Raw genomic sequence first — 26,327 nt, 5'->3', positions numbered from 1 at the left:
TTTCCTAGTTAGAATTATAGGTGTGAGCCACTGGTGCATGGTGGTGTGACAAAGAAGCAGGTAGCCTCTGAGGGAACAAGACAGCTGGAGGTCCTCTGAGCCACTGAGGGAGAAAACAGCCTCTTGTCTCTGCAGAGTGTCAGTCATTGCCAGTCCCAGTATAATACAATGCTTCTGTAAAGAAAAAAATAACTCTCACTGTTCCCTAGGGTGTGCCAACAAGATAGCACTTTCTGCCAGGAAGAATAAGGGAAGCACAGATCCAGGAGCTTCTCCTACACATAGATTAGATTACAAGGCTGGGATTCTTCTGTTTGTAATTTTGTTTATTATTAAATCAATTGGGAAACATAGAGCACGGTCATGTGAAAAAGAAATCTTACACATTAGTGAGTGAAATCGCTGCTGGACTCATGATCCAGCACCCCAACTCCTGTGTATATGTGTTGACCAAGTCATTTCTGCAGGAACCTGAGCCCAAAAGGTCAGGGAGGGGGAATGGAGGGAGAGGAAGGGGGAGAGGGAAGAGAGAAAGAGTGAGGAAGGAAGGAAGAGAAGGGAAGGAGAGAGCGAGGGAAGAAGCCTGGGGAGGGAGGGAGGGAAAGAACACACAAGAACAGTTGCTAGCTTCAGCAAAACTTCTTCCCTCCGTGCAGTCCTCCCTTTGGCAGAGATTTGACCCATCCCCTGCCTTTCTCCTCAGTAAATATCCTCAAGTCTGGTTCAAATGCACAGAAAGCTGCCTTGGTTCTTCAAAACTAAACACCCTGTCAAACACCAGTGGGTATGGACCTGGGGTTCAGGACCCAGCCTCACATTGGGGCCAATGCTACTTCTAGCCAATATAAGCACTTGGGTCCTGAGAGTCATAGGAGAATATAAGGGACCTGTTTAGCTGGGTGGCACACGCCTGTAATCCCAGCTACTCAGGGGGCTGAGATCTGAAAGATCACAGTGGGAAGCCAGCAGACAGGTCAAACAAGTCTGTGAGACTCTGGGATCCAATTAGCCAGCAAAAGGCTGGAAGTGGAAGCTTGGCTCAAATGACTGAGGGTCAGCTTTGACGGGGGAAAAGGTTAAGGGATAATGCATAATGCCCAGGCTCTGAGTTCAAGCCCCAATAGACACACAACTGCAACAACAGCACAAAAACTGGCCATAGTTCATGGGTGATGCAGGAATATCTGGAGAGCTCTCCCTCCACCACCATTCCACTCCCCATGTGAACAGGAGCCAAACCAGGCCTGAGTTATCTGTCTCTTGACCTCAGACAAAAGATTGTCTGAAGAGTAAATGTCTCCCATTCAGTGAGAAGGTAGACACTTGATAGTAGGAAGAAATAGTGAAACAGGGGCAAGGGAGAAGGAAGGAGTGAGGACCCAGATAGAAAATGGTTTTGAGAGAAGTGGAGACTCATGGGCATCTTGTGCTCTGCCATCAAAATGTTGCTGAGAAAAAAAGTGTTAAACGCTTCATCATGATAGTGCTAATATGGATACTTCCACAGGCAAGGGGGTGGGCTTGGCAGGGGAGGGAAATACCCTAAAGCAGTTCTGTGCCCATCTCTTGGGATGGGAAGTTGACATACCAAGTTTGTGACGCTACTGGTTTCCTGAGACAGCTACATCCTTCGTATGTCCATGAATCCCTCCTTGGATCTGTCATTTCCTTGGATGCTGGAGTAAAATAGGAACAGAAGAACAGAACAAAGCCTTAGGCTCCAGACTAAAAAGTGGACTGTTAGGCATAGAGGTATGTAATAGAGACTGACCTGTTTAACAACAGAGTCTGGGCTGGTTTGCTTGGTGCCTGCAGCACTTGGGCTAACCTAAAATGCCAGGAGGAAGAACCAAACAGTAAAGGCAGCAGTCCAATGGACACCAGGAATTCATGCCATTTCATCTGTCCTTTTATATTGGGGACAGCTGGTACTTACATTTAATACCCACTTTTTTTTTTTTTACCAGTCGCGGAGTTTGAACTCAAGGCCTGGGCACTGTCCCTGAGCTTCTTATGCTCAAGTACTCTACCTTAAGTACTCTTCTAATGCTAGCATTCTGCCACTTGAGCCACAGAGCCAGCTTTTTCTGTGTATGTGGTACTGAGGAATTGAACGCAGGGCTTCATGCATGCTAGGCAAGCATTCAATCACTAAGTCACATTCCCAACCCATGATGTCCTTCCTCTGGGCTGAGTCCTGAACCCACAAGGAATTCAGCTTATAGCAGAAAGGCAAGTTTCAGTGGAAGGGAAGGAATCAGGAACAAGAATAAATGCCCCAGGTCCAACTGACTCAAACCTTAAGTCATCCACACTCAAGACTTGGCTCCAGCAACCACAGAGACCACTTCCAGTCTCTCTGACCCTAATCTGAAGACCTTAGGCGGGCACAGCAGCTGCCTTCAACATCAGTCCACTTGGGCATTGCCATCAAATCTTGGCAAAACCATCTATCACAGCCAGGGTCCACAGATGAGCTGGGGAAGGTAAGGAGCACGGAGATAGGAGCCTTACTTCTGGAGGAACTTGATGAGGAGCCAGCCTAGAGCCAAGAGTAACAGGGCACCAGTTGCTGTTAGCACTGCCACAAACCAGGGCTCCGGCTGCCAGTAAGTGTCTATGACTGTCACAAGCATGGGTGTCATCATCGAAGATACCTGGAATGGGGACCACAGCCATGTCACTGTTCTGCCAAAATGACACGATCATTCAGATTTCAAATCTCTCCATGGGTTGGCCCACCTCACATTCTAGATTTGCTTTGTTTTTTTTTGGGGGGGGTGGTCATGGGGCTTAAATTCAAGGCCTGGGCACTGTCCCTGAGCTCCTCAGCTCAAGGCTACTGCCCTACCACTTTGAGCCACAGTGCCACTTCCAGTTTTCTGGTTGTTCGTTGGAGATAAGCGTCTCACAGATTCTTGTGCCTGGGCTGGCTTTGAACCGGGATCCTCAGATCTCAGCCTCCTGAGTATATAGGATTACAGGTGTGAGCCCCAGCGCTCTTCTATATTGCCAGGTTCTTTAAATCTGGCCTTTCCCCATGCTCCTTAACAAACTAAGTGTTCTCACTCTACAAGCTCCTCTGGCTCTACCCTCAAGGGCCTAAGGGTACTGCCCCCTTACTGTGTTTCTGTAGGTACTGGTGGCCACTGTGCTGGTCCTCTGGGGAACAAGATGCACAATAATGGTGGCTGTAGTGCTGAGATGGTGGATGGAGCTGCCTGCGTCAGCCACACGGACCAATAGCCTATAGGTAGAGGGCTGTTCCAGCCAAGGAGGGCCCAACAGTGTGTCATCATGCACCAAGATGGCCCCTTGCAACCTAAATCGATTCTGGATGTTCCCTGAAAGCAGAGTGACAGGTGATGGAGACCACTGCTAGCCCTGACCACCCCTCTCCCCCCGCCCTCGTTCCAATTCATACCTCCCACAATGCTGTAGGCAAAGGCCAGGCGCTGTGGTTCCTGGGGAATCTGACATAACACCTTGGTCACCTCCATGCTCCGTCCTGGGAGAGTGTGGAGGGTGAGCTCTTGAAATGGGGGTTCACATTCTGGGATGTGGTCATTCACATCCTGTTGAAAGGCCAGGTTAGGTGCAACCCATTCTTCAACTTTTGATTCCCACTAACTCACTCAGTTTCCACAACACTCATTGCCTACATGTCAATCCATGGGCTCTCATACTATCTATGGGAAGGTACCTCCCTCTTCCAAGCAGCCAGTGGAAGAAGCAAGCATGTCAGGGGAAAGCAACTGATTGTAGAGCAAGTTGTCTTTCCAAGGCCTTGGGAGTTGAAATTACCTCAACCTCAATGGTAATGGTACAGGAACCTGAGCGGTGGTAGGTGGGGTCTTGGTCTTGACCACGGTCTATCAGTAGAACAGTGATCCTATGAAGCCTCTGCCGCTCATAATCCAAAGGTGCCAAGAGGTAAACCTCCCCTGGAGTATTTAACCACAACCTTAACCTGCAGAGCCAACTCCAGCCCCCTCCCTCCATCCCAGCCCTGGGTCAGCAGTACCACTGAGACGGTCCACAGAAAAAGTGGAAGAGGGTCCACCCGAGATGTAGTACTCCACACTGTTCTGTGGGTAGTCCATATCCATGCCCACCACGGAGCCCAGCAGAGTGTGGGGCGTTGCATCCTCTGGAATCCGGAATGTGCGTGGGGTACAGGCTGGAGAGAACTCATTGACAGGTGTCACCGTCACCAGAACTGGTACCTCAGCTGGAGGGGGTGAGGGTGGTAATGACAGTCAAGAAGCTGGCCTGGGATTCTGAGCCCTCCCCTGGACATCTGAAGAAAGAAACATGGCCCTGCCCTAGAATTCTGAACACCCTAGGGTCTGAAATAGTAACAGTGCTGCCTGCTTCCTTCCTTCCTTCCTTCCTTCCTTCCTTCCTTCCTTTCTTTCTTTCTTTCTTTCTTTCTTTCTTTCTTTCTTTCTTTCTTTCTTTCTTTCTTCCTTTCGTCTATCGTGGGGCTTGAACTCTGGGCCTTGGCGCTGTCCCCGAGCTCTTCAGCTCAAGGCTAGTGCTCTACCACTTTGAGACACAGCACCACTTCCAGTTTTCTAGTGGTTCATTGGAGATAAGAATCTCACGGACTTTAGTGCCTGAGCTGGCTTCGAACCTCAATCCTCAGATCTCAGCCTCCTGAGTAGCTAGGATGAGAGGTGTGAGCCACTGGTGCCCAGCCCCCCCTTCTATTTAGGAAATGAAAAGTATCCATGTCTTGGAAATGGAAAAGGTGGCCAGAACAGCCCTTTTCTGAAGGCCTAGACAGGTCTCAGCATTGTCACTCACTGGTCATCTGGGATTGGCCGCCATCTATCACCAAGATAGAAGCTACATGCCGGAAGCAGGTCCCAGGAGCATCACAATCCAGTGTAGTATTCACCTTGTGTCAGAGCGGCCAAGAGAGTAAAGTCCAGCCAGGATCTGGGAAATGTCTGGAGCCACACTGGCTGCCTTAGACTAAAGCATTCACAGGTAGTCTAGCCTGATGGTCTGTTTGCAGGTTGCAAAAGCAGATCACACTCAACAACCATGTCCCCACCCACAGACCCTGGGTCCACTCATCCCTCCCAGCCCCATGCGCCCTGCTTGTGAATCCAGAGGCTGAGTACCTCCAGGACCCCGTCATCCAGGCAGAGGCCAGCCGAGTCAGGAGGGCTGTGGAACCGCAGCTGGTAGTCCAGGGTGCCCACCAAATCTGGATCTGTGCACGAGAGGGTGCCCAGGACTGTGCCCACAGGTGCTGTCTCAGGAATTTGAGTCCTGGAAGAGGAGGGCAGGGACAAGACAATAGTCCAGCCTGGCTGTAAGCCCACTGATTTCAAACCCCAGGAGCCCAACCCCAGGCAAAGTTCCTGGGTACACACACGAAAAGCGCTGGGAGGCAGCGTGGGGGTCGTTGGTTGACCAACTTCACGTTCACCGTGAGTTCAAGCTCGGCACTGACCCAAGGCTGGCGATGCTCAAAGGCCTTCACCTGCAGCTTGGTGATGGCTGCACTTGGGGTGCGAGTCAAATCCAGAGGCGAGGTGATCCTGACCACCCCATCTGCTGTAGGGCAGAAGAGTGATGCAAAGCTTGGCCCCGCCCTTAGCTCAGTCCCTTCAGGCACCCTGGCTCCTCCCCCTCTCAATCAGGAGGAGGTCACTGGTTCTGGACACTCTAGCCCCGCCTCCCGACTGGACCTTGCTCCAGTCACAGCCCTACTAGCTCTGGCTAATTTTCTCAAGAAGGTTAGGTAGGAGTAATGGGTCACCTTTGGATTAGGCACTGAGGCACCAGTGGCATGCGTGAGCACACTCACACACACACACACACACACACACACACACACACACACACACACACTCGCCTCCTTACCATGTCCAATCGAGTAGAGTGGGCTGGGCATGGGGGAGATGATTTCATAGCGCAAGTCTGAGCCATTAGCCTGGACTTTAACCACTTCACTCCCAGGCACCCGATTCTCCAGGATGGTGATATTCTGGACTTGCTGCCTAGACCCAAAGTGGAGCACTGTCTCCTGCTTGCTCTTTCTCACCCCAGAAGATGCCGCAGGCTCCTCCCTTGAGACTCTCCCCCATATTAGAGCCAGAGTGCTCCATAGCCTCCTCCCCAACCCCCCCTCCCCTATTCTGTCCCTGTTCTAAATTCCCTTGGGTTCTGTCTCCCTCACCACCGTTTTCCCAGGCAGGGGAGCCTTACAGAAAGGAGACCTGGCTAGAAGGCACACGTAAAACATGAACTGTCAGTCTCCCCTGGCAGCTTTGGCCTTGTCCAGTAGACACTAAGATTTGCAGCTGGAAGACCTGTGGTACATACAGGACAGGGAAGGTCGCAGGAGTTGTGATCAAGTCTATATTGAAGCCCAGTTCTACCTTTACAATCTCCATTCACACACCCACCCCTTTCACTCTGCAACAAGTATTGTTGTGAGCCCTGCACCTCTGGGGTATGAGTTCTTTTGTTAGGATGTAAACCACTCAGAATGAGTGATAGCTGAATCATTTACAATGTGAACTATTACATTACAAATGCTATGAGCCAATCACTAACACTAAAATTGCTTTTGTGTATGTGTATAAGGCTTAGGTGCTGTCCTTGAGCTTTTCTAGTCAAGGATAGCACTCTACCACTTGAGCCACAGCTCTGCTTTCTGCTTTTCATTGTTTCTTTGGAGATCAGAATCTTAGTTTTCTGCCTGGACTGACAGATCTTCAGATCTCAGCCCCTAGGATTACAAGTATGAGCCAGCATTTGCCCAGCTCTCGTGGAAATTTTGAGAGAACTTTTCTGGTTTTCCTATTGGACATTTTATCCAGAATTGTCTGTCAACATGTGATTGACCTAAACACTCTCCTTTCTGTTAAAGGACCTACGACTTTGCAGAGCCAGGAACCCTTCCTCTTTCTGGAACTTCAGATCCCAGCACAGAACCAAGCAAAGATGAGAGGACAGTCAGCAAGGGGTGGGAAGTGCAGGTCTGGAAGAGGCAGAATTATAAGGGGACCAAAAATCAAACCATTTTTCAGAAGATGGTATCTCTGCTCAATCCACATATAGATATATGGAGATCCCCAGTCGTGCTCACCTTTTCCGCCTGGCCTCTGAGGCCCTGGGCTGGCACCTGCAGCCAACCTTTCTCATTGATGGAGAACGGTCCAGGAAAGTATGGAGGGTCCTGAGCACTGGTAATGTTCATCTGGCAAAACAGAGATGCTAGCAACCCAATTTCCATATCCCAAGCATCCCTATCAACATCCTTTTTGTGTGTGTGTGTGTGTGTGGGCAACTCCTGGGGCTTGAACTCAGGGCTTGGGCACTGTCTTTGAACTTTCTCAAGGCTAGTGCTCTGCTACTTGAGTCACAGCACCACTTGCAGCTTTTTCTGTGTAGGTGGTACCAAGGAATCGAACTCAGGGCTTCGTGCAAGCTAGGCAAGCACGCTAACATTAGGCCACACTTTCTGGCCCCAGAGCCCCTCTTGCAGGCTAGACAGAGGCTGAGCTTGATCTCCCTTTCCTATCTCCCATTCCCTACTCCCCCACCCCAACCCCCTCCGTCACTCACTGTCCCATGTGCTGGGCTCACCTTGGTTCCTTGGACTTGCAGGCCTGGGAGCAGCAGTGTATATAGCCGGGCACCTGGTGCGACCGTCTCTGGCACATAAATGACTTCCCCAGCTGATCAGAGGAAGTCCGGAAGGTTCTAGACTCAGGCCATTCCTTCCCACCTCCCTTCCTGCTGCTCCTAAGTCTCACCTTGACTAGCAAATCGGCCAACACACTGGATATGGCCACGGTCTTGCTGCACGGTCACAGAAAGGGGGCCATCCATCACATAGTTCCCACATTTGTACCGTAATTGCAGCTCATAGTGGTTTACAGCCAGGGCATCCAGCCGAGCTGAACTGCTCAAGATGACCTTGAAGTAAGGGCATCCCGTGAGACTTGGGCCACCTCTGGTTTAGGGAATTTCGGGGCTGCCTTTATATCCCTCACAATCTCCAGTTGAACCCATGACACACCTCTTACCTTTCCTACGTATCTCCCCAGATGCCCTGCCAAGCTGGGTGGGTTGAAGAAGGTGGTGTTTGGCTGTACACTAAGTAGCTCCAGGGTGGGTGTGTGGGAAGAGCAGTTGAAGTAGAAATTCTGAACAATAGTGCCAGGACCTCGGCGCTCAGAAATATCCGTATACCAGGGAATGCTGTGGAGATCTGTAAGGAGCGGAGATTTCAGGCTAAAGCATCTCCCCTTCCTCCCATCCCTGTGTAATCTCTGAGCCAAGCAAGCCAAAGTCCTTCCATGGCCCCCATAGCTGACATTTCACAGATAAGGAACACTTGTTCAGGAAATAGCCAAGGTAAGGAACAAGAGCTAGGGGTTCTTTTCCTTCCTTCCTTCCTTTTTCTTTCTCTTTCATCTTTCTTTCTCTTTTGTTGCTTTTGGGGTTTGAATTCAGGGTCTGATCACAGTTCCTGAGCTCTTTGTCTCAAGACTTTGAGTCACAGCTCATCTTTCAGTTTTTGCTTTTTTTTTTTTTTGAGTGGTTAATTGGCAATAAGAGTTTCATGGAGACTTTTCTACCCGGATTGCCTTCAAGCCTCAGTCCTTAGAGCTCAGCCTCCTGTGTAGCTAGGATTACAGGCATGAACCACAAGCACCTGGATTTTTCTTTCCTTTCCTTTTCTCTTCTCTCTGTACCAGTTCTGAGGCTGACATGGACTGAACTCAGGGCATGGGCACCGTTACTGAGCTTTTGTGCTCAAGGCTAGCACACTACCATTTGAGCCATACCTCCAATTGCTGTTATTTTTGATAGTTAACTGGAGATAAGAGTCTCATGGACTTTTCTTTTTCCCAGCTGGCTTGAAACAGCAATCCTCCAATCTCAGCCTCCTAAGATGACAGGTAGGAGCCATTGATGTCTGACTAAGGGATTCTTTTCTGACTAAGGTCCCACCCCTGCCCTCTAGAGTAACTTATATAAGGTTCAGGATTCCAAAAGAAAACTGAATTTCCTCCACCCACTAGCTCCTCACCAGAGACAACCAGAGCAAAAAGAAGCACCAGGAGCTCGAGCAGTGTCATGGTGTCCTGGACAGATGGCAGAGGAGATTGTTTGTTAGGCCTACTCTGTTGCCAGGTTAGTTGCTTAAACACAGATAGGGAGGCAAGACTGCTAGACTCCAGCCCAACCCATTCCTGGTGACTGAGCTCTAGACCTCTGGCAGGCATCCACAGGCCTAGAAAAATCCCATTTTCCACCACTCCCAGTGAATTACTCCATTCATTCCTACAACCCTAAGGGGATGTAATAGGAGGAGGATCAAACTACAGATGGTCACACTGTCCTTGGAGTCAAGGCAAGCATAGCATTTAGGAAAATTAGACCTAAGACCCATTAGCCTACACAGAGTCTGAACTGCAGCTGTTCCCCTCTTCCCCCATCCTTGCCCTAGCAATTACAAAATCCACTCCCAATCATCAAGAAAGCCTCTAAAATTCCACACATAGTGGTTCATGGCTATAATTCCAGCTACTAGGAAGGAAGGCATCTGGAGGTTTTGAATTGGAGGCCAGCCAGGCAAAAAGTTCCTAAGACCCTATCTCAGCCGAAAAGCCAGGCAATAGTGGTTCACACCTGTCATTTCAGCGACTAGTAGGTACAACAGGTAGGTGGATCATAGCCTGAGGCTAGCCCCTGAGCAAAAACACAAGAGAAAAATAACTAAAGGAAAATGGGCTGGGTTTGTGGCTCAAGTGGTAGTGTCTAACAAGTGCAAGAAGGAAGGGAGGGAGGGAGGGGAAGAAGGAAGAGGAGAGGAGAGGAAAGGGAGGAAAATATCTTAAAACTGTCATATAACTAGGTGCCAGTGGCTCACACTTGTTACCCTAGCTACTCAGGAGGCTGAGATCTGAGGATCACTGTTTGAGGCCACCCTAGGCAGGAGAGTCCCTGGGACTCTTCAATTAATCAGCAAAAAGCCAGGAAATGGAGCTGTGGCTCAAGTGACAGAGTGCCAGGCCTTGAGTGAAAAAAGCTAATGGACAGGGGCTGGGAGTTTGGCCTAATGGTAGAGTGCTTGCCTAGCATGCCCAAAGACCCGGGTTTGATTCCTCGGTACCACATACATAGAAAAAAAAAAGCCAGAAGTTGTGTTGTGGCTCAAGTGGCAGAGTGCTAGTCTTGAGGAAAAAGTCCACGGACAGTGCTCAGGCCCTGAGTTCAAGCCCCAGGACTGGCAAAGAAAAAAAAACAACTAATGGACAGTGCTCAGGCCCTGAGTTCAAGTTCTAGTGCATGTGCATCACACACACACAAAATTGTCTGCATTCAACAAGCAAAAGGAATCCTTGGTGGTAGAAATGAAGTAGTGCTTACCTGTGGGAATATCACATGGAGCTGCAAGGTGGTTTCCTAGAGAGATGTTGTCTGTCTTGGGGCTTGAACTCTGGGCCTGGCACTAACCCTGAGCTCCTCAGCTTAAGGCTAGCACTCTACCACTTGAACCATAGCACCACTTCCAGCTTTTTCTGAGGAATGGGATCCAGGGCTTCGTGCATGCTAGGCAAGCACTCTATACCACTAAGCCACATTCTCTGCTTTGCGTACATTTTTCTTTATGGTCTGTACTGTGGCCTCCAGTCTTTACATTCTCTAGCATGCTTTCATGATGGTTCAATCAGACCACATCCTGAAGACACCTCTTCTAAAAGTCCTATCCCATTGGCCTCATTCCCCCATACTTTCCCGTGTTGACAGAGCCAGGCTTCCGTTTAGACTGTACCCTGGAATCTAGCCTGTGCTCCTGCGTCGGCCTCTGGCCATCCATTCTGGTTGGAGAGCCTCACTCTCTCTCCCTTACCCCTGCAACCAGTCTCAGTCTCTTCATGATGCCTGGCAAAAGGGGGTGGGGTTGTCCCAGCTGGGTTTGAGATTTTCCCCCACTAGAGGGCAATCCAGCCTAACTTGGCTTGAGGCAGAGCTTTCCTTGCGACCCAAAGCGGTGTTGAAGTTCAGAACTCTCCTGAGAACTCATAGCATGGATCAACCCAGCCCTACCCCTTCCCTGGGACTGTGGAGGCCAGCCTGGGACCTGGGTTCAGATCTTTCCCCATCCTTTGCCCATCCCCAGGGGTTCACAACATCTTCGGAACCGGTCACTCTGGCCTTCTGCCCACAACCGACCCTTGCAGTGGGAAAGGGTACAAACGGGTCAACTGAGGCCAAGGGGAAGTCATGTAGCAGGATTAGCTGAACTTGGCGGGGGGTATGTTGGGGGCGGGAGGCGGGGAGAGCCTGAAGCTGGAGCTTTTTGTCTAATTTCCAGTCCCACAAAGCGGATGTCAAGTGGGAGAAGAAATGCCCAAGTCACCCCCACCGGAGCCCGGATGGGGGGTGGGGTGGGAAGGGAGGAGGGAGGGCCGTCCATCCCGCCCGCCCCCTATTGGCTTAGGCGCCAGGGGCGGGGCCCAGCTGCCAGATGTTGGGGCGGCAGCAGGCGCGAGCTACGGAGAGCAAGGAAGGAGAGGAGGAGGAGGAGGAGAAGAAGGAGGAGGAGGAGGAGGAGGAAGAAGAGGGTGGGTGAGGGCGCCGCTGGCCGGCCAGCCCAGCCCTCCCCTGCGCCCCGATCCTTCCTTTGGGGGTGGGCGAGGAAGAGCTGGCAGGCCCCGGAGGAGGGGGCCCGGGCAGCGACATGCACAGCGCTCGGTTTGACAGCTTTCTGAGCCAGCTCCGCTGGGAACTGGTGAGGCCTGGGGAGTGGGTGTGGTTGGGGAGATCGCGTGTGTGCGCGTGTGTGTGCGCGTGTGTGCATGTGTATGCGCGCGTGTGTGGTGTGTGTGTGCGTGTCTGTGTGTGTGCGCGTGTCTGTGTGTGTGTGTGGTGTGCGAGTGTGTGCGTGTGTGGTGTGTGTGGTGCCCGGGTGCCTCTTGGCTGGAACAGTGAACTGGAGTGTGTGTGTGTGTGTGTGTGAGGGTCCCCCCCACCCCTAGGTGTCCACCCTAGGCGGGATGGGGGCTGGGTGGCCATGGCACAGATGGCCCGAGTCGGGTTTCTGGACGGTTGGGAACTGTTCTGGGCATCAGGTAACAGTCATCCAGCTGGCCTTGCTGCTGGGGGGGGGCAGGGGAGGAGGACTGGGCAGACTTCTTTTGGGATGAGATGGAGGGGTGGGGGGGTCACACAAGAACCTAAAGAAATACTGGTGCGTCTGTGGACATCTCCCACCCCTCAGGTCTATCTGTGGCCCCTCCTCTTAGTAAGCTCTGTTGTCTTTACAAGACAACTTTGGACTTTGGAGGATCTGTATTCCACCCCATCCCCCCCCAAGAAGTACAGGATGCTTTCCCAACTCTGAGCAAGACTGACTTCCCCATGCAGGCCCACAAGCCTGCCTGCCCGCCCGCCCCTGGTGACGGGTGAGGACTTGCCCGACCCTGCGTGCTGCAGCCTGCCAGACTGCCACCAGGTCGATGAAGAGGAGCCACACGAACTTCCTCGTGCCAGCGCCCCCGTGGCTGGCCCGCTTGCTGTGCAGCGCACTAGGCCTAGCAAGCCCTCCTGAACTCTGTCCTCAGGGCCCGCCTGGCAAGTTACGCAGCAGTGACAACACCCCCTTCTAACTTGTGTGTTTCTCTTCCTTGCAGTTGTGTGGCCGGGACACAGGCTCACCCCCTACGCCTGGCCCCCTCCAGCCAGCCCCCAACACGGACCAAGGAGTGCAGCCCAGCCGCCAGCTCAGGGCCTCACACACTTTAGAGGAAGATTCTGTCTGCTGTATGGAAGAGGAAGAAGAGGAGGAGGAGGAGGCCGTGGTGACAGAAGACAGGGGCGCTGCCTTCGGAGGGCCCAGGGAACACGCCCTAGACTGGGATTCTGGCTTCTCTGAGGTATCAGGGAGTACATGGCGAGAGGAAGAACTACCTGGACTCCAGCGCCCAGCACCTCCAGCACGGCCCCCTCCTAGCCAGCGCTTCTCAGTCAGTGACCTCCCCTTGTCCAACCGGGTCCCTGTAGCCCGAGTACCACCCGTCCATCGTCCACGGCCCAAGTCTACCCCAGACGCCTGCCTGGAACATTGGCAGGGACTGGAATCAGAGGACTGGACAGCGGCTCTGCTCAACAGGGGTCGAAGTCGGCAGCCCCTGGTGCTGGGAGACAACTGTTTTGCTGATCTGGTTCACAATTGGATGGAATTGCCTGAGGCAGCGGGGGAAGGGAACGATGGAGGTGTACCCCGTCTCCGGGCTCGGCCTCCCCAGTTCCTGCTTGGCCTCTCTGAGCAGCTGCGGCGCCGACTGGCCAGGGCTCGGCGGGCAGCTGTGGCAGGAAAGAGGCTGTCCTGCCCACCTCGCTCAGAACCGGACCTGCCCGTGGATGCCTCACGTTTTGCAGCCCTTATGAACTGCCGGAGCCGCCAACCCATCATCTGCCATGAAGTCAGCTACCTCTGATCCTGCCTTTCCAGCTTGGGACAATAAAGGTCTTTTTCTACACTGGTGGTTCCATCCCTCTGAGGCATCAGGATATTTACCCCCAACCTTACAGAGCACAGCCTAGACAGGCAAATCTTAGAGTGAATGCTCTTCTTTGGCAGGGTCTTTGTCTTGCCCATGTGACCCACATCCTATTATGAATCCTTTCCATTGAGGTCTTCCTTCAACAGGCATTTATTGAGTGCCTGCCATGGGCTCACAATGCAGGGTTCAATAGAGCTAGGTTGGTGGGGTTGGTAGAGGGGGGGGGGACTTGTCACAGCTCATAGTGCAGAGGTGGGAAGGCAGTGTCATCGTTTTCACCTTCACAACTCAGCTCCAGTACCAGCACCCCAGGACCAGGCGCCCTGCCTGTCACCTGCTGAACCAGTTCTGTAACCCTGGTATGGGGGAGATTGGGTAGGTGAGCAGAGGCACACAGAGGACCAGTTGGCATAGACTACACGGGGTTGGGTCAGCCCTCCCAGCCCTCCGGAGCCCAAACCAGGAGCAAGAGCAACTCAAGACAGGAAACATCTGAAACTATTTTAGGAGCAGCTGACTGGGCGGGAAGGAGGCAGGAAGCCATGAGTCTCTTGGGAGTGGGCTGTGAAGTGGGGGTGGGGGGCTGGGTAGAGTGTGGGGAGCCAGTGGGACTAACCAAGCAATGAGCTCTTGAAGCCCTCGCCCCACCCCCAGCCCATTTGCTGGCTCCATTTGGTGAAAGAATGCTTCGGGAAGGTGTGAGGGGCCTAGAGTGGGATTGGGAAAAAGAATGGCTGTTGCTTCTTTATCCTCAATCTCCAAAGACAGGTGGGCCCTGGCTTACAGCTAGCTAGACGCAGGCTCACCTCAGGGTCTGTGTTTCATGAGTCTGTCTTGCTGAATACACTACTGCTGGACCATGTAGCAGCATCCTCACCTTCAACCCATAGTGTTCCTAGAGAGATACAGGTCAGATGCCTGCTGGGACGCGGCTGTCCTGGAGGGCAGAGAGGGGGAACAAATCACACCTGGAGATAGGTCAGCAGTGACTCCAACGTCCTCTCCGGCTGCCCAGCAGATGCTTTCAGGCGATCCCAACGGGTCCATATCATGTCTTGAAACTTAGCGGGCACATGTGGGGGTGGGGGAAGAAATGGGAGATTTTTTTTTTTTTAATCACACAAGCCCAGTTTCAGTTATTCACACACAGCCTTGCCTAGGGGAGGAGCTGGACTGGAGACAGGAAGCAGGAGAGGGGGTAGCCTCTGGTAGAAGGTGGGATCTGAGCCCAGAGTCTCAGCCCCCTTCCAACCCAGGCTTGGGTCAGCACAGGAAATGGGACTATGGGGCCCTGTACGGGGAGGCAGACATTCATCACACAGGCCAGTGAAGGGGGGGGGGGACGCTAAAGGGGGTGGTGCTTCCTGAGGAAGCTAGAACAGAGCTGCTGGCAACCTCCGATAAAGCTGCTTATTCCTCAAATGAGATTCTGGGACCTTGGGGGTAAGGGGCAAGGGATACATTCTACTTCCCTACCCTTACGTCCAGGGCCATAGACTACTGATGGGAACACGAGGAAAGGGTACAGTGACCACCAAACTCTAACGGCCCCAGGGATCCCAGCCTTTATAGAGGCCTCTTTTTCCTGTCTCATTTATTTACCTATTTGAAAAGCCTTGATGTTCTAGCGCCTAGAGCTAAGGACAGGGGGGTAGTAAGCAGCCACAGTCCTGAACAAGGGGCCCCACTAGTCCTTCAGAAAAACATACTGGGGTCAAGCTGAGACTAGGCTGGAGGCAAGATGGGGGTTCATCCCCTTCCTCTCTTTATTAACAAAGGCAGTCTGTGTGCTGGTTAGGGGTGAGTCATTTCACAAAGGGACTCTGTGTGTTGTGTCCAGAGAGACCCTAGGGGCTACTCGGCAAAAGTTCAGGACTAGCTAGTGACCTCTGTCCTCTTCCCTGATGAAGGCATTTTCTCTACTCTCATTCTATGCCCCAAGGAAATGCCAACCATTGCAGAGCCCATTGTGCATACAACTGGAGGACTTACCAGACTTGCAATCACAGGAGTACACACATGCACACCAACCCAGGGACATCCTTGTGTGCGTAACACAACCACGTATAGCCACACTAAGGAAGATGCTTGTATGCCCATCTGGCACACAGATGTACAAGCTTGCTACCTCCATGCCAGGGATGACTGAACCTTGGCACGTTCACTTTGGTGACATAAACACAGGCCCCTATAGGGCTACAGACCCACATGCATGGTAGTAAGCCTAGTGTCCCATCAGATCCTGCAGGCAGAGCAAAGCTAGACTCTCTGGGGGTTGGGACTTTGGACTCTCCTTTCTACCACTCACTCTCTCTCTCTCTCTCTCTCTCTCTCTCTCTCTCTCTCTCTCTCTCTCTCTCTCTCTCTCTCCTTCACCTCCCTCCTAGGGACACTGCTTAGGAGGGAGGGGTCTGTGGGGGAATGTCTGGCTCCACTAATGAGTTAAAGCTGCAGCTCCCCCAGACCCTGGGACTGCAGGGATGTGTGTGTGTATGTGTGTGTGTGTGTCTAGGGAATGGATGACGGCTGCTTCCTGTGTCTGACAGGCCCCAGCCTGGCTTCCTAACAGAAAGGGGGTGGTGGCTGGGAAGGAGACTTGAAGACTCCCCCACAGTCTGGTGGTAGAAGAAAGCCCACCACGGGGCCGGGAGTTTGGCCTAGTGGTTAAAGTGCTTGCCTAGCATGCGCGAAGACCCGGGTTCGATTCCTTGGTACCACATACATACAAAAAGGCTGGAAGTGGTGTTGAGGCTCAAGTGGTAGAGCTCTAGCCTTAAGAAAGTCCAAGGACAGTGCTCAGGCCCTGAGCTCAAACCCAGGACTGGCAAAAAAAAAAAAAAAGAAAGCCCACCGCTAGAGTGGGGCCTGATTGACTGGGTGGGTGCAGGGAAAACCCAAGCCTAGTAGAAGTAGGGGTAAGGTATTAAGAACTCACCTTCTGGATGGCTGGGGGAAAAGGAACATATCGGTTGAAGACATTTTCAGCCAGGTGCAGATTACTATGACGAAAGGCACCGAGGGGCCGTGACCAGCTCACTACCTTATACAGCTCCAGGCCCAGCAGGCCTGCCACAGCTGCAGTACTGGTGACAATGGCTGGGATAATTTGGCCTACAATTAGCTTGCTCTGCCAAGGATAAGGGGTTTTGGTTTAGATCCAAGGTATAGAGCTAGGGTTTATGCCCCCCACTACCCCCAACTTCTGGGACAGACTCCCAAGAAGTAAGATTACCTGGGCCCGGTTGGCAGGTAGGATCCCATAGTTCTGAGATCGCAGATTAGCTGCTGCTGTCAGAAAGTCCATATGGAAGTTCCTGTCATCATCCTAGAAGGCCCAAATTACAGCAGTATGAATATGGAAGCAGTGCATCTTGCCAGAGCCAATTGTGTGCCATTGTGCAAGTCCTTGCACACTTCTCTGGAGGGTGGTTTAACGTCTCCCCTTTATCTCAGTTAGCCAGAGGTTCAAGGAGTGTGAGCTCCTTCCTCTCAAGTTACATAATGCGGTTACCCTCCCTCATCACTTCCCAGCCCAAGTCCTTGCTCCTCGTTAGGATCCCACCTTCTCAAACAGCAAAGGCGTCAGGGGAGGGCCCTTGCTCCAGGCTCCCATAGCCTTCTGTAGTTCTTTCAGCTGCTCAGGACCTGTGGTGGGAGGGAGTGTTAGCCTTCAGTACCTATCTCCTGAACTCTTCATGTCACTTACTACTCCTTTATCAAATCAATGAGCCCCTTTTCACTTTTTTTGGGGGGTTGGTACCTGTCTTGGGGCTTGAACTCAGGGCCTTGGTGCTGTCCCTGAGCTCTTTTCACTCAAGGTTAGCACTCTACCACTTGAGCCATAGCTCCACTTCCAGTTTTCTGGTGGTTCATTGGAGATAAAGAGTCTCAAGGACTTTCCTGCCTGGGCTGAGTTCCAAACTGCAATCCTCAGTCTCAGCCTCTTAAGTTGCTGGGATGACAGGTATGGACCACCAGCACCTGGTGAGCCTCTTAGCCCCCTCCCAGCATTCCCGATCTCACCCGTGTGTGCATGTGCACACACCTACCTACTGTCCTCACTAGAGGCCATAGCCAGGCAGTTCCCAGAACTTTTTTATTCCCTCTGAGACTTTTCCAAGAGAATGGGGATATGGTATAAGCAACAGGGAGAAGATTTCTTAAGGACCCCAAAATGTGGCTAAAGCTAGAGAAAAGCAATAAGAAGCCCTTAAATGTAGTAAGTTGGGTAGCAGACAGTCTAGTTCATCTTTCTTCAGCACAGGCTGAAGCTAGGATGGGGTTATTTAGTGGCAATATACGGGGAAAGGGGCAGGAGTCTCACCAAGCTCAGCAGGAACCCAGGCGAGATTTAGGTTACTAGAAAAGGTAGGGTTCAGTTGTTGAGGGTCAGGCTGTAACATCAATGACAGCAGTCCCCTGAGTGCAGTCTGGTCTGACGATCCAGGTAGTCCATGCATCTGGGCATACAAGTTTGCAGCAGCCAGCACATAGAGAAGATGCATGTCCTGCAGTCAGATCAAGAGCAGGGCAGAGGTATGACTGTAAGTAAGTGTACATGGTTGCCTCTTTTTTTTTTTTGCCAGTCCTAGGGCTTTCCTAGGCTCCCACTCAGAGCCTGAGCACTGTCCTTGGGCTTTCACAAGGCTAGATCTCTACCTTTTGAGCTACAGCATCATTTCCGGCTTTTTCTATGTATGTGGTACTGAGGAATGGAACTTGGGTCTTCATGCATGCTAGGCAAGCACTCTACCACTAGGCCAAACTCCTGGCTCTTTCTTTTTCTTTTAAGTTAGTTGTAGGGCTTGAACTCTGGGCCTGGCACTGTCCCTGAGCTCTTCAGCTCAAGACTAGTGCTTTTCCACTGTGTGCCACAGAGCCACTTCCAGTTTTCTGGCGGCTCATTGGAGATATGAATCTCATGGATCTTCCCGCACCCAGGCTGGCTTTGAAGCAAGATCCTCAGATCGCAGCCTCCTAAGTAGCTAGGATGACAGATGTGAGCCACCAGCGCCCAGCTTATATTGCATTTCTGCAAAATGAACGTCTGCTTGGAGGAGCCACGTCTCTATCTCAAAGTTCCCGAAGCGGGGCCTCACTCACTTGGCTAATATCAAATTCCAGGGGCTGTGGACATGGTTTAGATCCTGACCAGAAGTGAGTTCCATCTTCAAGTACCTGGGGAAATAGAGAATGCCAGGCAGTGTCTGGTCTTCTTGAGCCCTCCTGTAACCCTACCCCTTAATCACTCACTTTATCAGGTGGGAAGTGCCTTCTCAGTTGGATGATCTCATCATGGAAGCACACTTGCCAGTGGCCAAGGGCCCACACCACACAGTCTTCCCAGGTCTGTGGGCGTACTCTCTGGACACCCAGCACCTGCTTCAGTGAGATCAGTACCTGTTGCCCATCCGTGTCTGCAATGGAAGTGCCTGCCCTACAGAGAACGGGAAGGAGTCTGAGGTTGTGTTTTGTGCTTGAGTCCTGGATTTCCCATCCACTCTACTGTGTGTCCTTACTGTTGATAGCGGTTGATGGTCTCTGCAGATAATCGGAAGAGTCCATCAAATGTATTCCGAGCCCACTGTGGACAACTGGATGTTAGTATGAAGTACCCACCTACAACTGAGGGCTGGCTTGGGTGGGGCGGGGTGTACTCACCTGCAGGGTGTGCTCGAATTTTCTGGGGAAGTAAGGAATGGTACAGATGGGGTAGGGGCCATCCTCAGAAGCTGGTGCTGAGGCAGGGCCACTGTAGACCTCGGTTACATGTGGCACATACACTGAAGCAGTGCCTTTGGTCCCCTCTGTGCCTGCCTCCAGCAGTGGCTTCAGATAGTGGGTACATCGATTAGCCACGTAGTATCCTGGCAAGGAAGGAAGAGGGTCAGGAGTGAGACTGGCCGACAGCCCTGGGCAAGAGGAGAAGCTTCAGGTGAGACACTCACGGGCCTCGAAAGTATCCACGGCAGCAACCACACCATCCACACGAGAGAAGTAGTCGTCATAAATGTGCTCTGTGGTGGACTCCAGTGGATGGATGAGAGGAGTCACTTGTAAGTCCGGATTCAGATTGTGGACAGCTGCCGCAGCTACTTCTGCCTTAGGCCTCTGGAAAGAAAAGGTGAAAACACTGGAGATGGGAGCTCTGTGAGGAGGAAGCATGCAATCCATGAGTATAGGAATGGCAATCACTCACTCCAATGTCCTGTGGCTTGAAGAGGAACTGACGACTGAGGTTAGAGCGCTCGATGAAGTCCATGTCCGCAACAGTCACACCTCTACTGTCCCCTGCTCCCAGGCCTACCAGGGCAAAGCCTTTGAGCATCTCACAGCCGATGGCACCAGCACCCACCTGTCAGAAGAAGCACCCTTAATCAAGGTTGGGAAGGTGGCTTAGAGGTAGAGGGCTTGCCTAGCATGCATGAAGCCCTGAGTTCGATTCCTCAGTACCACATACACAGATAAAGCTGGAAGTGGAACTGTGGCTCAAGTGGTAGAGCACTAGCCTGGAGAAAAAGAAGCTCAGGGAAGGGCCCAGGCCCTGAGTTCAAGACCCAGGACTGGCAAAAACACAAAGTATCCTTAGGCAGGGAGCCTGTGTGGTCTCCCACGCTCATCCCACAGCTTACCAAGAGGTAGTGCTGGCAGCTCAGTCTGTCCTGAAAACTAGATCCAAACACTGCAATCTGTCCATCATAGCGGCAGCCTCTCTGTCAAACACACAGACAGAGGTCAGTTGTGGCTACGCCTCAGTGAGTTTGAATCAGGCTTTTGGGATCATTCCACTTGTTTTCCCCTTTGTCTTGATTTTTGGACAAGGCTTGCACCCTTACTCTAGACTCTCACCGGGGCACATTCCTCAGGATTGAGGAGCTCCCCATCTTCTGGAAGACAATCAAGGGCATCAAAGTACAGCCACTGGTCCAGGGGCATGAATTTCCTGGAGATTGCCTAGGGACAACACTTCAGTATGAGACCTTCTGCCAATTCCTAACTCAGATTCTAGCTAAAGGCTGCACCTAAGTTAGTTACAAGTTCTGGGCTGCTGTCTGATACACACACCTCTCCCTGCTCTTTTCCTCTTCTCGGCCTATACTCACCTTCAGGGCTTCCTGGGCAGTCACTGCTCCCAGAAAGGCAGCCATGGGGCTCAGACAGCCAGCACTAGTTAGGGCAATCATCCGTAGCAGAGTTTCATCCAATAGGTCTTCACTCATCCCTTTTAGTGGTTCCAGGGACTGAGCCAATATCACCACAGCTTCTGCATCACTCTGTTGAGTAAGACCATGGACATAGCAGCCCCAGCCCTAGTTCTAGCCCCTACTCAAAGAGGAATAGCCATTCACTTTGTTCTGTACAGAAAAAGCAGAATTGCTGGGTGCTGAGGGCTCATTCCTGTAATCCTTGCTACTCAGGAGGCTGAGATCTGAATACTGAGGTTCAAATCCATGAGACTTTTTTTTTTTTGCCAGTCTTGGGCTTGAGCTCAGGGCCTGAGCACTGTCCTTGGACTTTCTCAAGGCTAGAGCTCCACCACTTGAGCCTCAGCACCACTCCGGCTTTTTTGTATGTATATGGTACCGAGGAATCGAACCTGGGCCTTTGTGCATGCTAAGCAAGCACTCTACCACTAGGCCAAACTCCCGGCCCCTCCATGAGACTCTTATCTCCAATGAACCACCAGAAAACTGAAGTGATGCTGTGGCTCAAAGTGGTAGAGCATTAGCCTTGAGCTGAAGAGCTCAGGGACAGTACCCAGGCCCAGAGTTCAAGTCCCATGACTGAAAATAAATAAATAGGAAGTGGGGCTGTAGGTCACGGGGTAGGGCAGAGCCTTGAGCTGAAGAGCTCAGGGACAGCACCCAGGTCCAGAGTTCAAGCCCCACAACCCACCAAAACAAAAAAGGAAAGGAAAGAAAGAAAAGAAGAGAAAGAAAGATCAGAAGTCTAAGTGGGTTGTCCTGGTACAGTTGCCATCAGGGGAAAGCCCTACCAGAGATGCACAGCAACAGATAAGAGGCCCTGAAGGCTTTGCCAACTTGGATGAAGCTTCCAACTGAGCCTTAAGCCTAACACAGTGGTTTCCCCACTACCTCTCTCTGTGCCAGTCCTGGGATCTGTCCCTGGGCTTTTGTGCTCGAGGTTAGCAATCTAGCACTTGACTTTCTGGTGATTATTTGGAGATAAGAATCTCATGAACTTTCCTGCCTGGGCTGGCTTTGTACTGCAATCCTTAGATCTAAGCCTTCTGAGTAGCAAGGATTATAGGCATGAGCCAATGGTAGACACTCAGTTCCCTCCCCCACCCCACCCCTTCTCTGTCTTTCATTGAGAAACTGCATCTGGGATTCCATCTTGGATCTGTGAATGACTGTTGACATGATGTAAGAGTCCAATAAGACAGGAGATGCAACAGGGCTACTCACTAGATCCCAGGGCCGGGGCAACCGGCCATACTCGTGCTGGAACTTGTGCAGGGCACGAAAAGCCTGATGCAGGCAGCGAGCATGGTGGACTTCCTGGGTTACCAATCGAGGCTGGAGCAGAGCTATGTCCAAGGGCTCCTGCAGGTGACACTTCGTTCAGGGTCAAGTACAGAACACAGGCCCATCAAAGCCCCCAAGCGCTCCCAGCCCAGATACACTTGCACTCACATGTCTCACCATCATGGATCTCTTGACTTCAGTGAGAACCCCACCACTCAAGTAACGGGAGAAAGTTGATGTGTCCCCAATCTCCAAGGACCCATCCTCTGGGAGAAATCCAATCCAGTAAGTCATGACTTGAAAACGCAAGTTGTTCCCCTCCTGTTTTAACATCTGTCTTCCAGATTTTGTTTACCCTGGGAAGGTGTAGGGAACACCTACCCCCAGGTTTCATTCATCTATCCCCAGTGAAGACTTGGCCATTGAAATTGGAGTTGAAGTGGGGTTGGCTTACTCTGTACACGGATAGACCGGCAACAACCGTTGAGCTCAACCATCCCTTTAATGTCTGAGAAAATCACCCTGTCCACATCATGGAAGAGATGTCCATGGTCCTTATTTCTCAGAGTGACAATGCCTGGGGATCCCTGGATGATAGATAGCTTGGTTCAGGGATGCACTCTACCGGTTCTGATACCCTTCATTGGATAGCAGGTAAATGCCCAACACCTCTGTACCCACCTGGGAGATGTCCTGAATGGCAGCTGTCAGGGGTTCAGCCTCTATCGGATCCTCCACAATGAAGTTCTCACCGAAGTCACAGAATAACTGCCTAGGTACGATGTGGTAGGGGGCATTGAGTTATCTCATAGGTTGTAATTAATGGGAGAAGACATCGGGACAGGTTCATAGGGGTTAAATTGGGAATGGGATTTTAGGAGAAGCTTGGGAACTCGAGGTAAACTAAAATTGGAGGGGGTGCGTGGACAGGCCTGAAGCTGGGTAGAGGGTACTTAGAACTATTAGCACAGGTGGTAAAACACTGGGAGACATTGCTGGCTGGGCAGGCAGTCTTACCCCACAAGCCCCCGGGTATTAGCCACCAAAAAGCAGATTCCATGTCTGTGGCACAACTCGCCCACCTCCAGCTGTTCTTCCAGTTTTGAGTTGGTCAGCACCACCACCTGAATACAACACCACCCCAATCAGCAGGGCCAGGACTCAGCTCTGCCCGCTGTCAAAAGCAAGAGATAAGGGACTAATAATCTCCAGTGAATCACCAGAAAACTGGAAGGGGTGCTGTGGCTCCAGTAGAACACTAGCTTTGAGCTGAAGAGCTCAGGGACAACACCAGAATTCAAGCTGGAGGGGGAGGGAGGAAGAGGGATTAGGGACTGGGCTAAAGGGGTGAGGGGAGGGGATGGGGGAGGTACCTGGAAGTCTAGAAGGATGTCCTCACTAATGAGCCCTGTGTGGATGGAGACTTGGACAGTTTCATTGAGCTGAGTCAACCGTGTACAAGAGGCTTCGGCTCTGTTCCTTTCCAAATCCTCCTCTGAGAGGAAAAACTAAGAAGAGAGAGATCCAACGTGGCCTCAGTGAAGAGATCCATCGCCTGCCCTCCCCTCCCCCGCCATGCCTGCCCCTGCTTTGACTCTACTCTCAGTGCTTTCCCTAAGGATCCTTACTTACCTGAGAAGCCAGGTCCGACCAGCAGGTAGGGTAGGGATCATGCAGAGTCAGGCTACCCACACCCATCAGGACCAAGTTTTTGGCCACCTCAGCCCCTAATCCCTGTAAGCCAGACAGCAGGACCTTGGCTCCCCGAATCCTCTGCATGGCAGGTAGACCGAGCACATACCTGTGGATGGGAAATAGGAAGGCAGATAGTTGGAGCTAAGACATCAGCAGGCTATCCCATTTCCCACCCCTCACCTCAAGGCTCACAGTTGCCTGGAGTAATGCTCCTCATCCAGCAATTTAAGGGGTCCTGGGTCATCCATTCTCAGGCTCCGTGCTGGTGGTTAAGACCACAAGGCTCACAGCTACACTGTGTGTGATTATCAAAGTACACAATCCAAAAGAAGGAAACCAAACAGCCCTTCCCTCGGGCGCCTCTGTCATTTCAGGAAACCAAAAGTGAAAGCTAACTTGGATGCAGCTCTGGAGGGCGCAGCCTCCAGACAAAGACTGAATGAAACCAGCCAGCTTTTCCCCGATGAATCCTAAATCTGCAAGAGAGTGGTCATCCCTGAGGGTGGGGGATGTGAAACAGCCACAAGATAGGGATAAATGGAAGGGGATGGGAGAGAGGGGAGGCACGGTAATGCAGGGACAAAGGGTGAACAAATACAGCAGTGGAACTCATTAGATATTATGTTGAAAATGAACTACAGCACTTGTGGGTGGGGATGGGAGAAAAAAACCAGGAGAGAGCAAGGGAAGTGGTGACATTGTCTAAAAGAAATGCACTCATGACCTGACTTATATAACTGTAATTCCTCTGTACATCATCTTTATAATAACAACAAAAACATAAACTATGGAACTTGTGGACAGGGATGGGGGAGCAAGAGGGGAACTAAATGAAAGAGTGCACGGTACTCATTACCTGACTTAATGAATTGTAACCCTTTTGTACAACTCCATGATAATAATAATAAATAAAGATAAGGATCTATGTCTTTATTCCAAAAAGTGTTGTTTGGAAATAATTGTTAGATCCATAGGAAACTAAAAACAAATAAGAGTGCCCTTCATAGATTTTTTTTTTTGTTGGGGTAAAGTATAGAGGGGTTACAGTTACATTCGCATTACTTCTCACACACTGATACCCCTTCTCATGTTTTTGTCCCCGTTTCCCCTTCCCCATCCCCTCCCAATCATTTTGTGATTTTTTGAGGGGGAGGGGTGGTTGGTTTTTGCCTTGGGAATTTGTGGCCAATTTGCTTAGGAAGTTGGGGGATGGATCATAGCTAAACATTAAACAATACCTAAACCAAGGGCTGCCATATGGTTTTTGTTTTGTTTTGTTTTAAATGAGGTAACATTCATATAACAAATAACCAATTTCAGGGCTAGGGATACAGTTCAGTGGTAATGTGCCTAGCATGTGTGAGGTCCTAGGTTCAATCCCTAGCACTGTCAAAAACAACAACAACAACAAAAAACTAGGTTAAAGTAAATAATTCAGCATCATTTAGTAAAGACACCAGCCTTCTCTAGTTTCAAAATCTTTCATGACTGCAAATCCAAAGACACTTTATTATATCTATCTAGTGCTAGTACTGGGACATGAGCTCAGGATCTCATACTTGGGGGGGGAGGAAGGGGGTTTCCATTCAAGGACTGTGCTTTATCATTTGACCCCCCTCTACTTCTGGCCTTTTGTTGATTAATTGGCAATAAAGTCTCATCAACTTTTCTGCTCAGACTGGCATGAAACTGCTATCCTCAGATCTCAGGCTTCCTGAGTAGCTAGGAGGACAGATGTGAGCCACCAGCACCTGGGGATATTTAGGTTACAGCTCAATTAACTCGATTACTAATATATATATATATATATATATTAAAGTTGGCATAAAAAACTCACTTGAAGGAGGCCTTTTATTGGGACTGTGAAAAAAATCAAATTATAACAAAAAAAACCCCAAACCATGCCCAATCCTGAACAGTATTGAAGCAGAATCAGTCTCTACAAGTAGCATCTGATCGGGAAAAAGAAGGCTGGAGATGAGAGAATATTTGATAGGAAAAGGAAGCACCAAGCCCTCAAGAAGGCAGGGATAGCACCTGGAAGAAACTTCAAAGGAAGATAAGTGGAGCTGTTAGAAGATAATACAGGCCTAGGAAGAAAAAGCCGAGTCCAAACAATAGAAAAGTACTTGCAAGCTGAGCACTGGTGGCTCACGCCTGTAATCCTAGCTACTCAGGAGGCTGAGATCTGAAGTTCAAAGCAGTTCAAAGCCCAGGCAGGAAAGGATGTGAGATTCTTATCTCCAATGAATACCAGGAAATCAGAAGGGGAGCTGTGGCCCAAAGTTAGTAGAATGCTATCCCTAAGCAATTTTGCTTAGGCCCAGAGTTCAAGCCTCATAACCCGCAAAAAAAACCCAAAACCAAAAACTCGAAGAGGAGTAAAATCTTGCCCTCAGCTAGGACAGAAATGGAGAGGACAATTTTTTTCCTTCCTGCAGGAACAAATTCATCTAAGTTAGAAATAGAGGTATTTCTCTGTGTGTGCCAGAACTGGGACTTGGACTCAGCACTCACACTCTTGCTCAGTTTTCTTTGCTCATGGTCAGCTCCCTACCACTTGACTTATGCTAGCATTTTGCTGGTTAATTGGAGA

The 26,327-nt window shown here is 50.9% G+C and overlaps 3 protein-coding genes across 4 annotated transcripts; 1 reads left to right on the top strand and 2 right to left on the bottom strand.

The window, feature by feature from the left end:
* Window positions 1–594: 594 nt before the first annotated feature.
* On the bottom strand, window positions 595–9,147 carry Cdhr4 (cadherin related family member 4). Its single transcript, XM_090323361.1, is given in 18 exon segments — window positions 595–1,448; window positions 1,589–1,676; window positions 1,772–1,828; window positions 2,515–2,657; window positions 3,124–3,344; window positions 3,425–3,575; window positions 3,805–3,944; window positions 4,025–4,231; window positions 4,810–4,903; window positions 5,133–5,283; window positions 5,388–5,571; window positions 5,881–6,017; window positions 6,226–6,329; window positions 7,112–7,222; window positions 7,612–7,703; window positions 7,782–7,944; window positions 8,055–8,239; window positions 9,065–9,147. Coding segments are annotated over 18 exon segments (2,421 nt in total). The 5' UTR covers window positions 9,114–9,147; the 3' UTR covers window positions 595–1,304.
* A 2,448-nt stretch (window positions 9,148–11,595) lies between these two features.
* On the top strand, window positions 11,596–13,523 carry Inka1 (inka box actin regulator 1). The gene is made up of 2 exons (XM_090323160.1): window positions 11,596–11,773; window positions 12,675–13,523. Exons 1-2 carry the CDS (start codon window positions 11,723–11,725, stop codon window positions 13,479–13,481), a joined length of 858 nt encoding a protein of 285 aa, XP_090179286.1. The 5' UTR covers window positions 11,596–11,722; the 3' UTR covers window positions 13,482–13,523.
* Window positions 13,524–13,681: 158 nt separating this feature from the next.
* Uba7 (ubiquitin like modifier activating enzyme 7) lies at window positions 13,682–24,081 on the bottom strand. 2 transcript variants are annotated; one of them, XM_090323580.1, is made up of 24 exons: window positions 23,924–24,081; window positions 23,669–23,837; window positions 23,410–23,544; window positions 23,054–23,160; window positions 22,718–22,808; window positions 22,491–22,623; window positions 22,205–22,302; window positions 21,977–22,114; window positions 20,651–20,821; window positions 20,397–20,501; window positions 20,180–20,260; window positions 19,747–19,902; window positions 19,496–19,658; window positions 19,209–19,414; window positions 19,067–19,131; window positions 18,801–18,984; window positions 18,651–18,725; window positions 17,872–18,055; window positions 17,110–17,192; window positions 16,780–16,872; window positions 16,483–16,674; window positions 14,516–14,608; window positions 14,354–14,442; window positions 13,682–13,903 (listed from the first exon to the last, which is right to left on the bottom strand). In XM_090323580.1, exons 1-24 carry the CDS (start codon window positions 23,977–23,979, stop codon window positions 13,780–13,782), a joined length of 2,991 nt encoding a protein of 996 aa, XP_090179706.1. In that variant the 5' UTR covers window positions 23,980–24,081; the 3' UTR covers window positions 13,682–13,779. The 2 variants fall into 2 exon arrangements, with proteins under 2 accessions (XP_090179706.1, XP_090179707.1); XM_090323581.1 differs by lacking the exons at window positions 13,682–13,903; window positions 14,516–14,608 and having other exon boundaries at window positions 14,359–14,484.
* Window positions 24,082–26,327: the final 2,246 nt, after the last annotated feature.

Source organism: Megascapheus bottae, chromosome 32 (assembly GCF_031878675.1).
Source record: "Megascapheus bottae isolate mThoBot1 chromosome 32, mThoBot2.hap1, whole genome shotgun sequence".
Lineage (NCBI taxonomy): Eukaryota > Metazoa > Chordata > Mammalia > Rodentia > Geomyidae > Megascapheus > Megascapheus bottae.
Note: the sequence above shows the minus strand (reverse complement) of the source record. Positions and strands in the feature narration are given on the sequence as shown.

Coding starts and splice junctions, on each gene's coding strand:
- Uba7 (XM_090323580.1), bottom strand. CDS start 23,979: ATGGATGACCCAGGACCCCTTAAATTGCTGGATGAGGAGCATTACTCC. Junction 16,873..17,109: donor CGCCTTTGCTGTTTGAGAAG/GTGGGATCCTAA, acceptor TGGGCCTTCTAG/GATGATGACAGGAACTTCCA. Junction 14,443..14,515: donor CACTGCTGACCTATCTCCAG/GTGTGATTTGTT, acceptor GTATCTCTCTAG/GAACACTATGGGTTGAAGGT.
- Inka1 (XM_090323160.1), top strand. CDS start 11,723: ATGCACAGCGCTCGGTTTGACAGCTTTCTGAGCCAGCTCCGCTGGGAA. Junction 11,774..12,674: donor GCCAGCTCCGCTGGGAACTG/GTGAGGCCTGGG, acceptor TCTTCCTTGCAG/TTGTGTGGCCGGGACACAGG.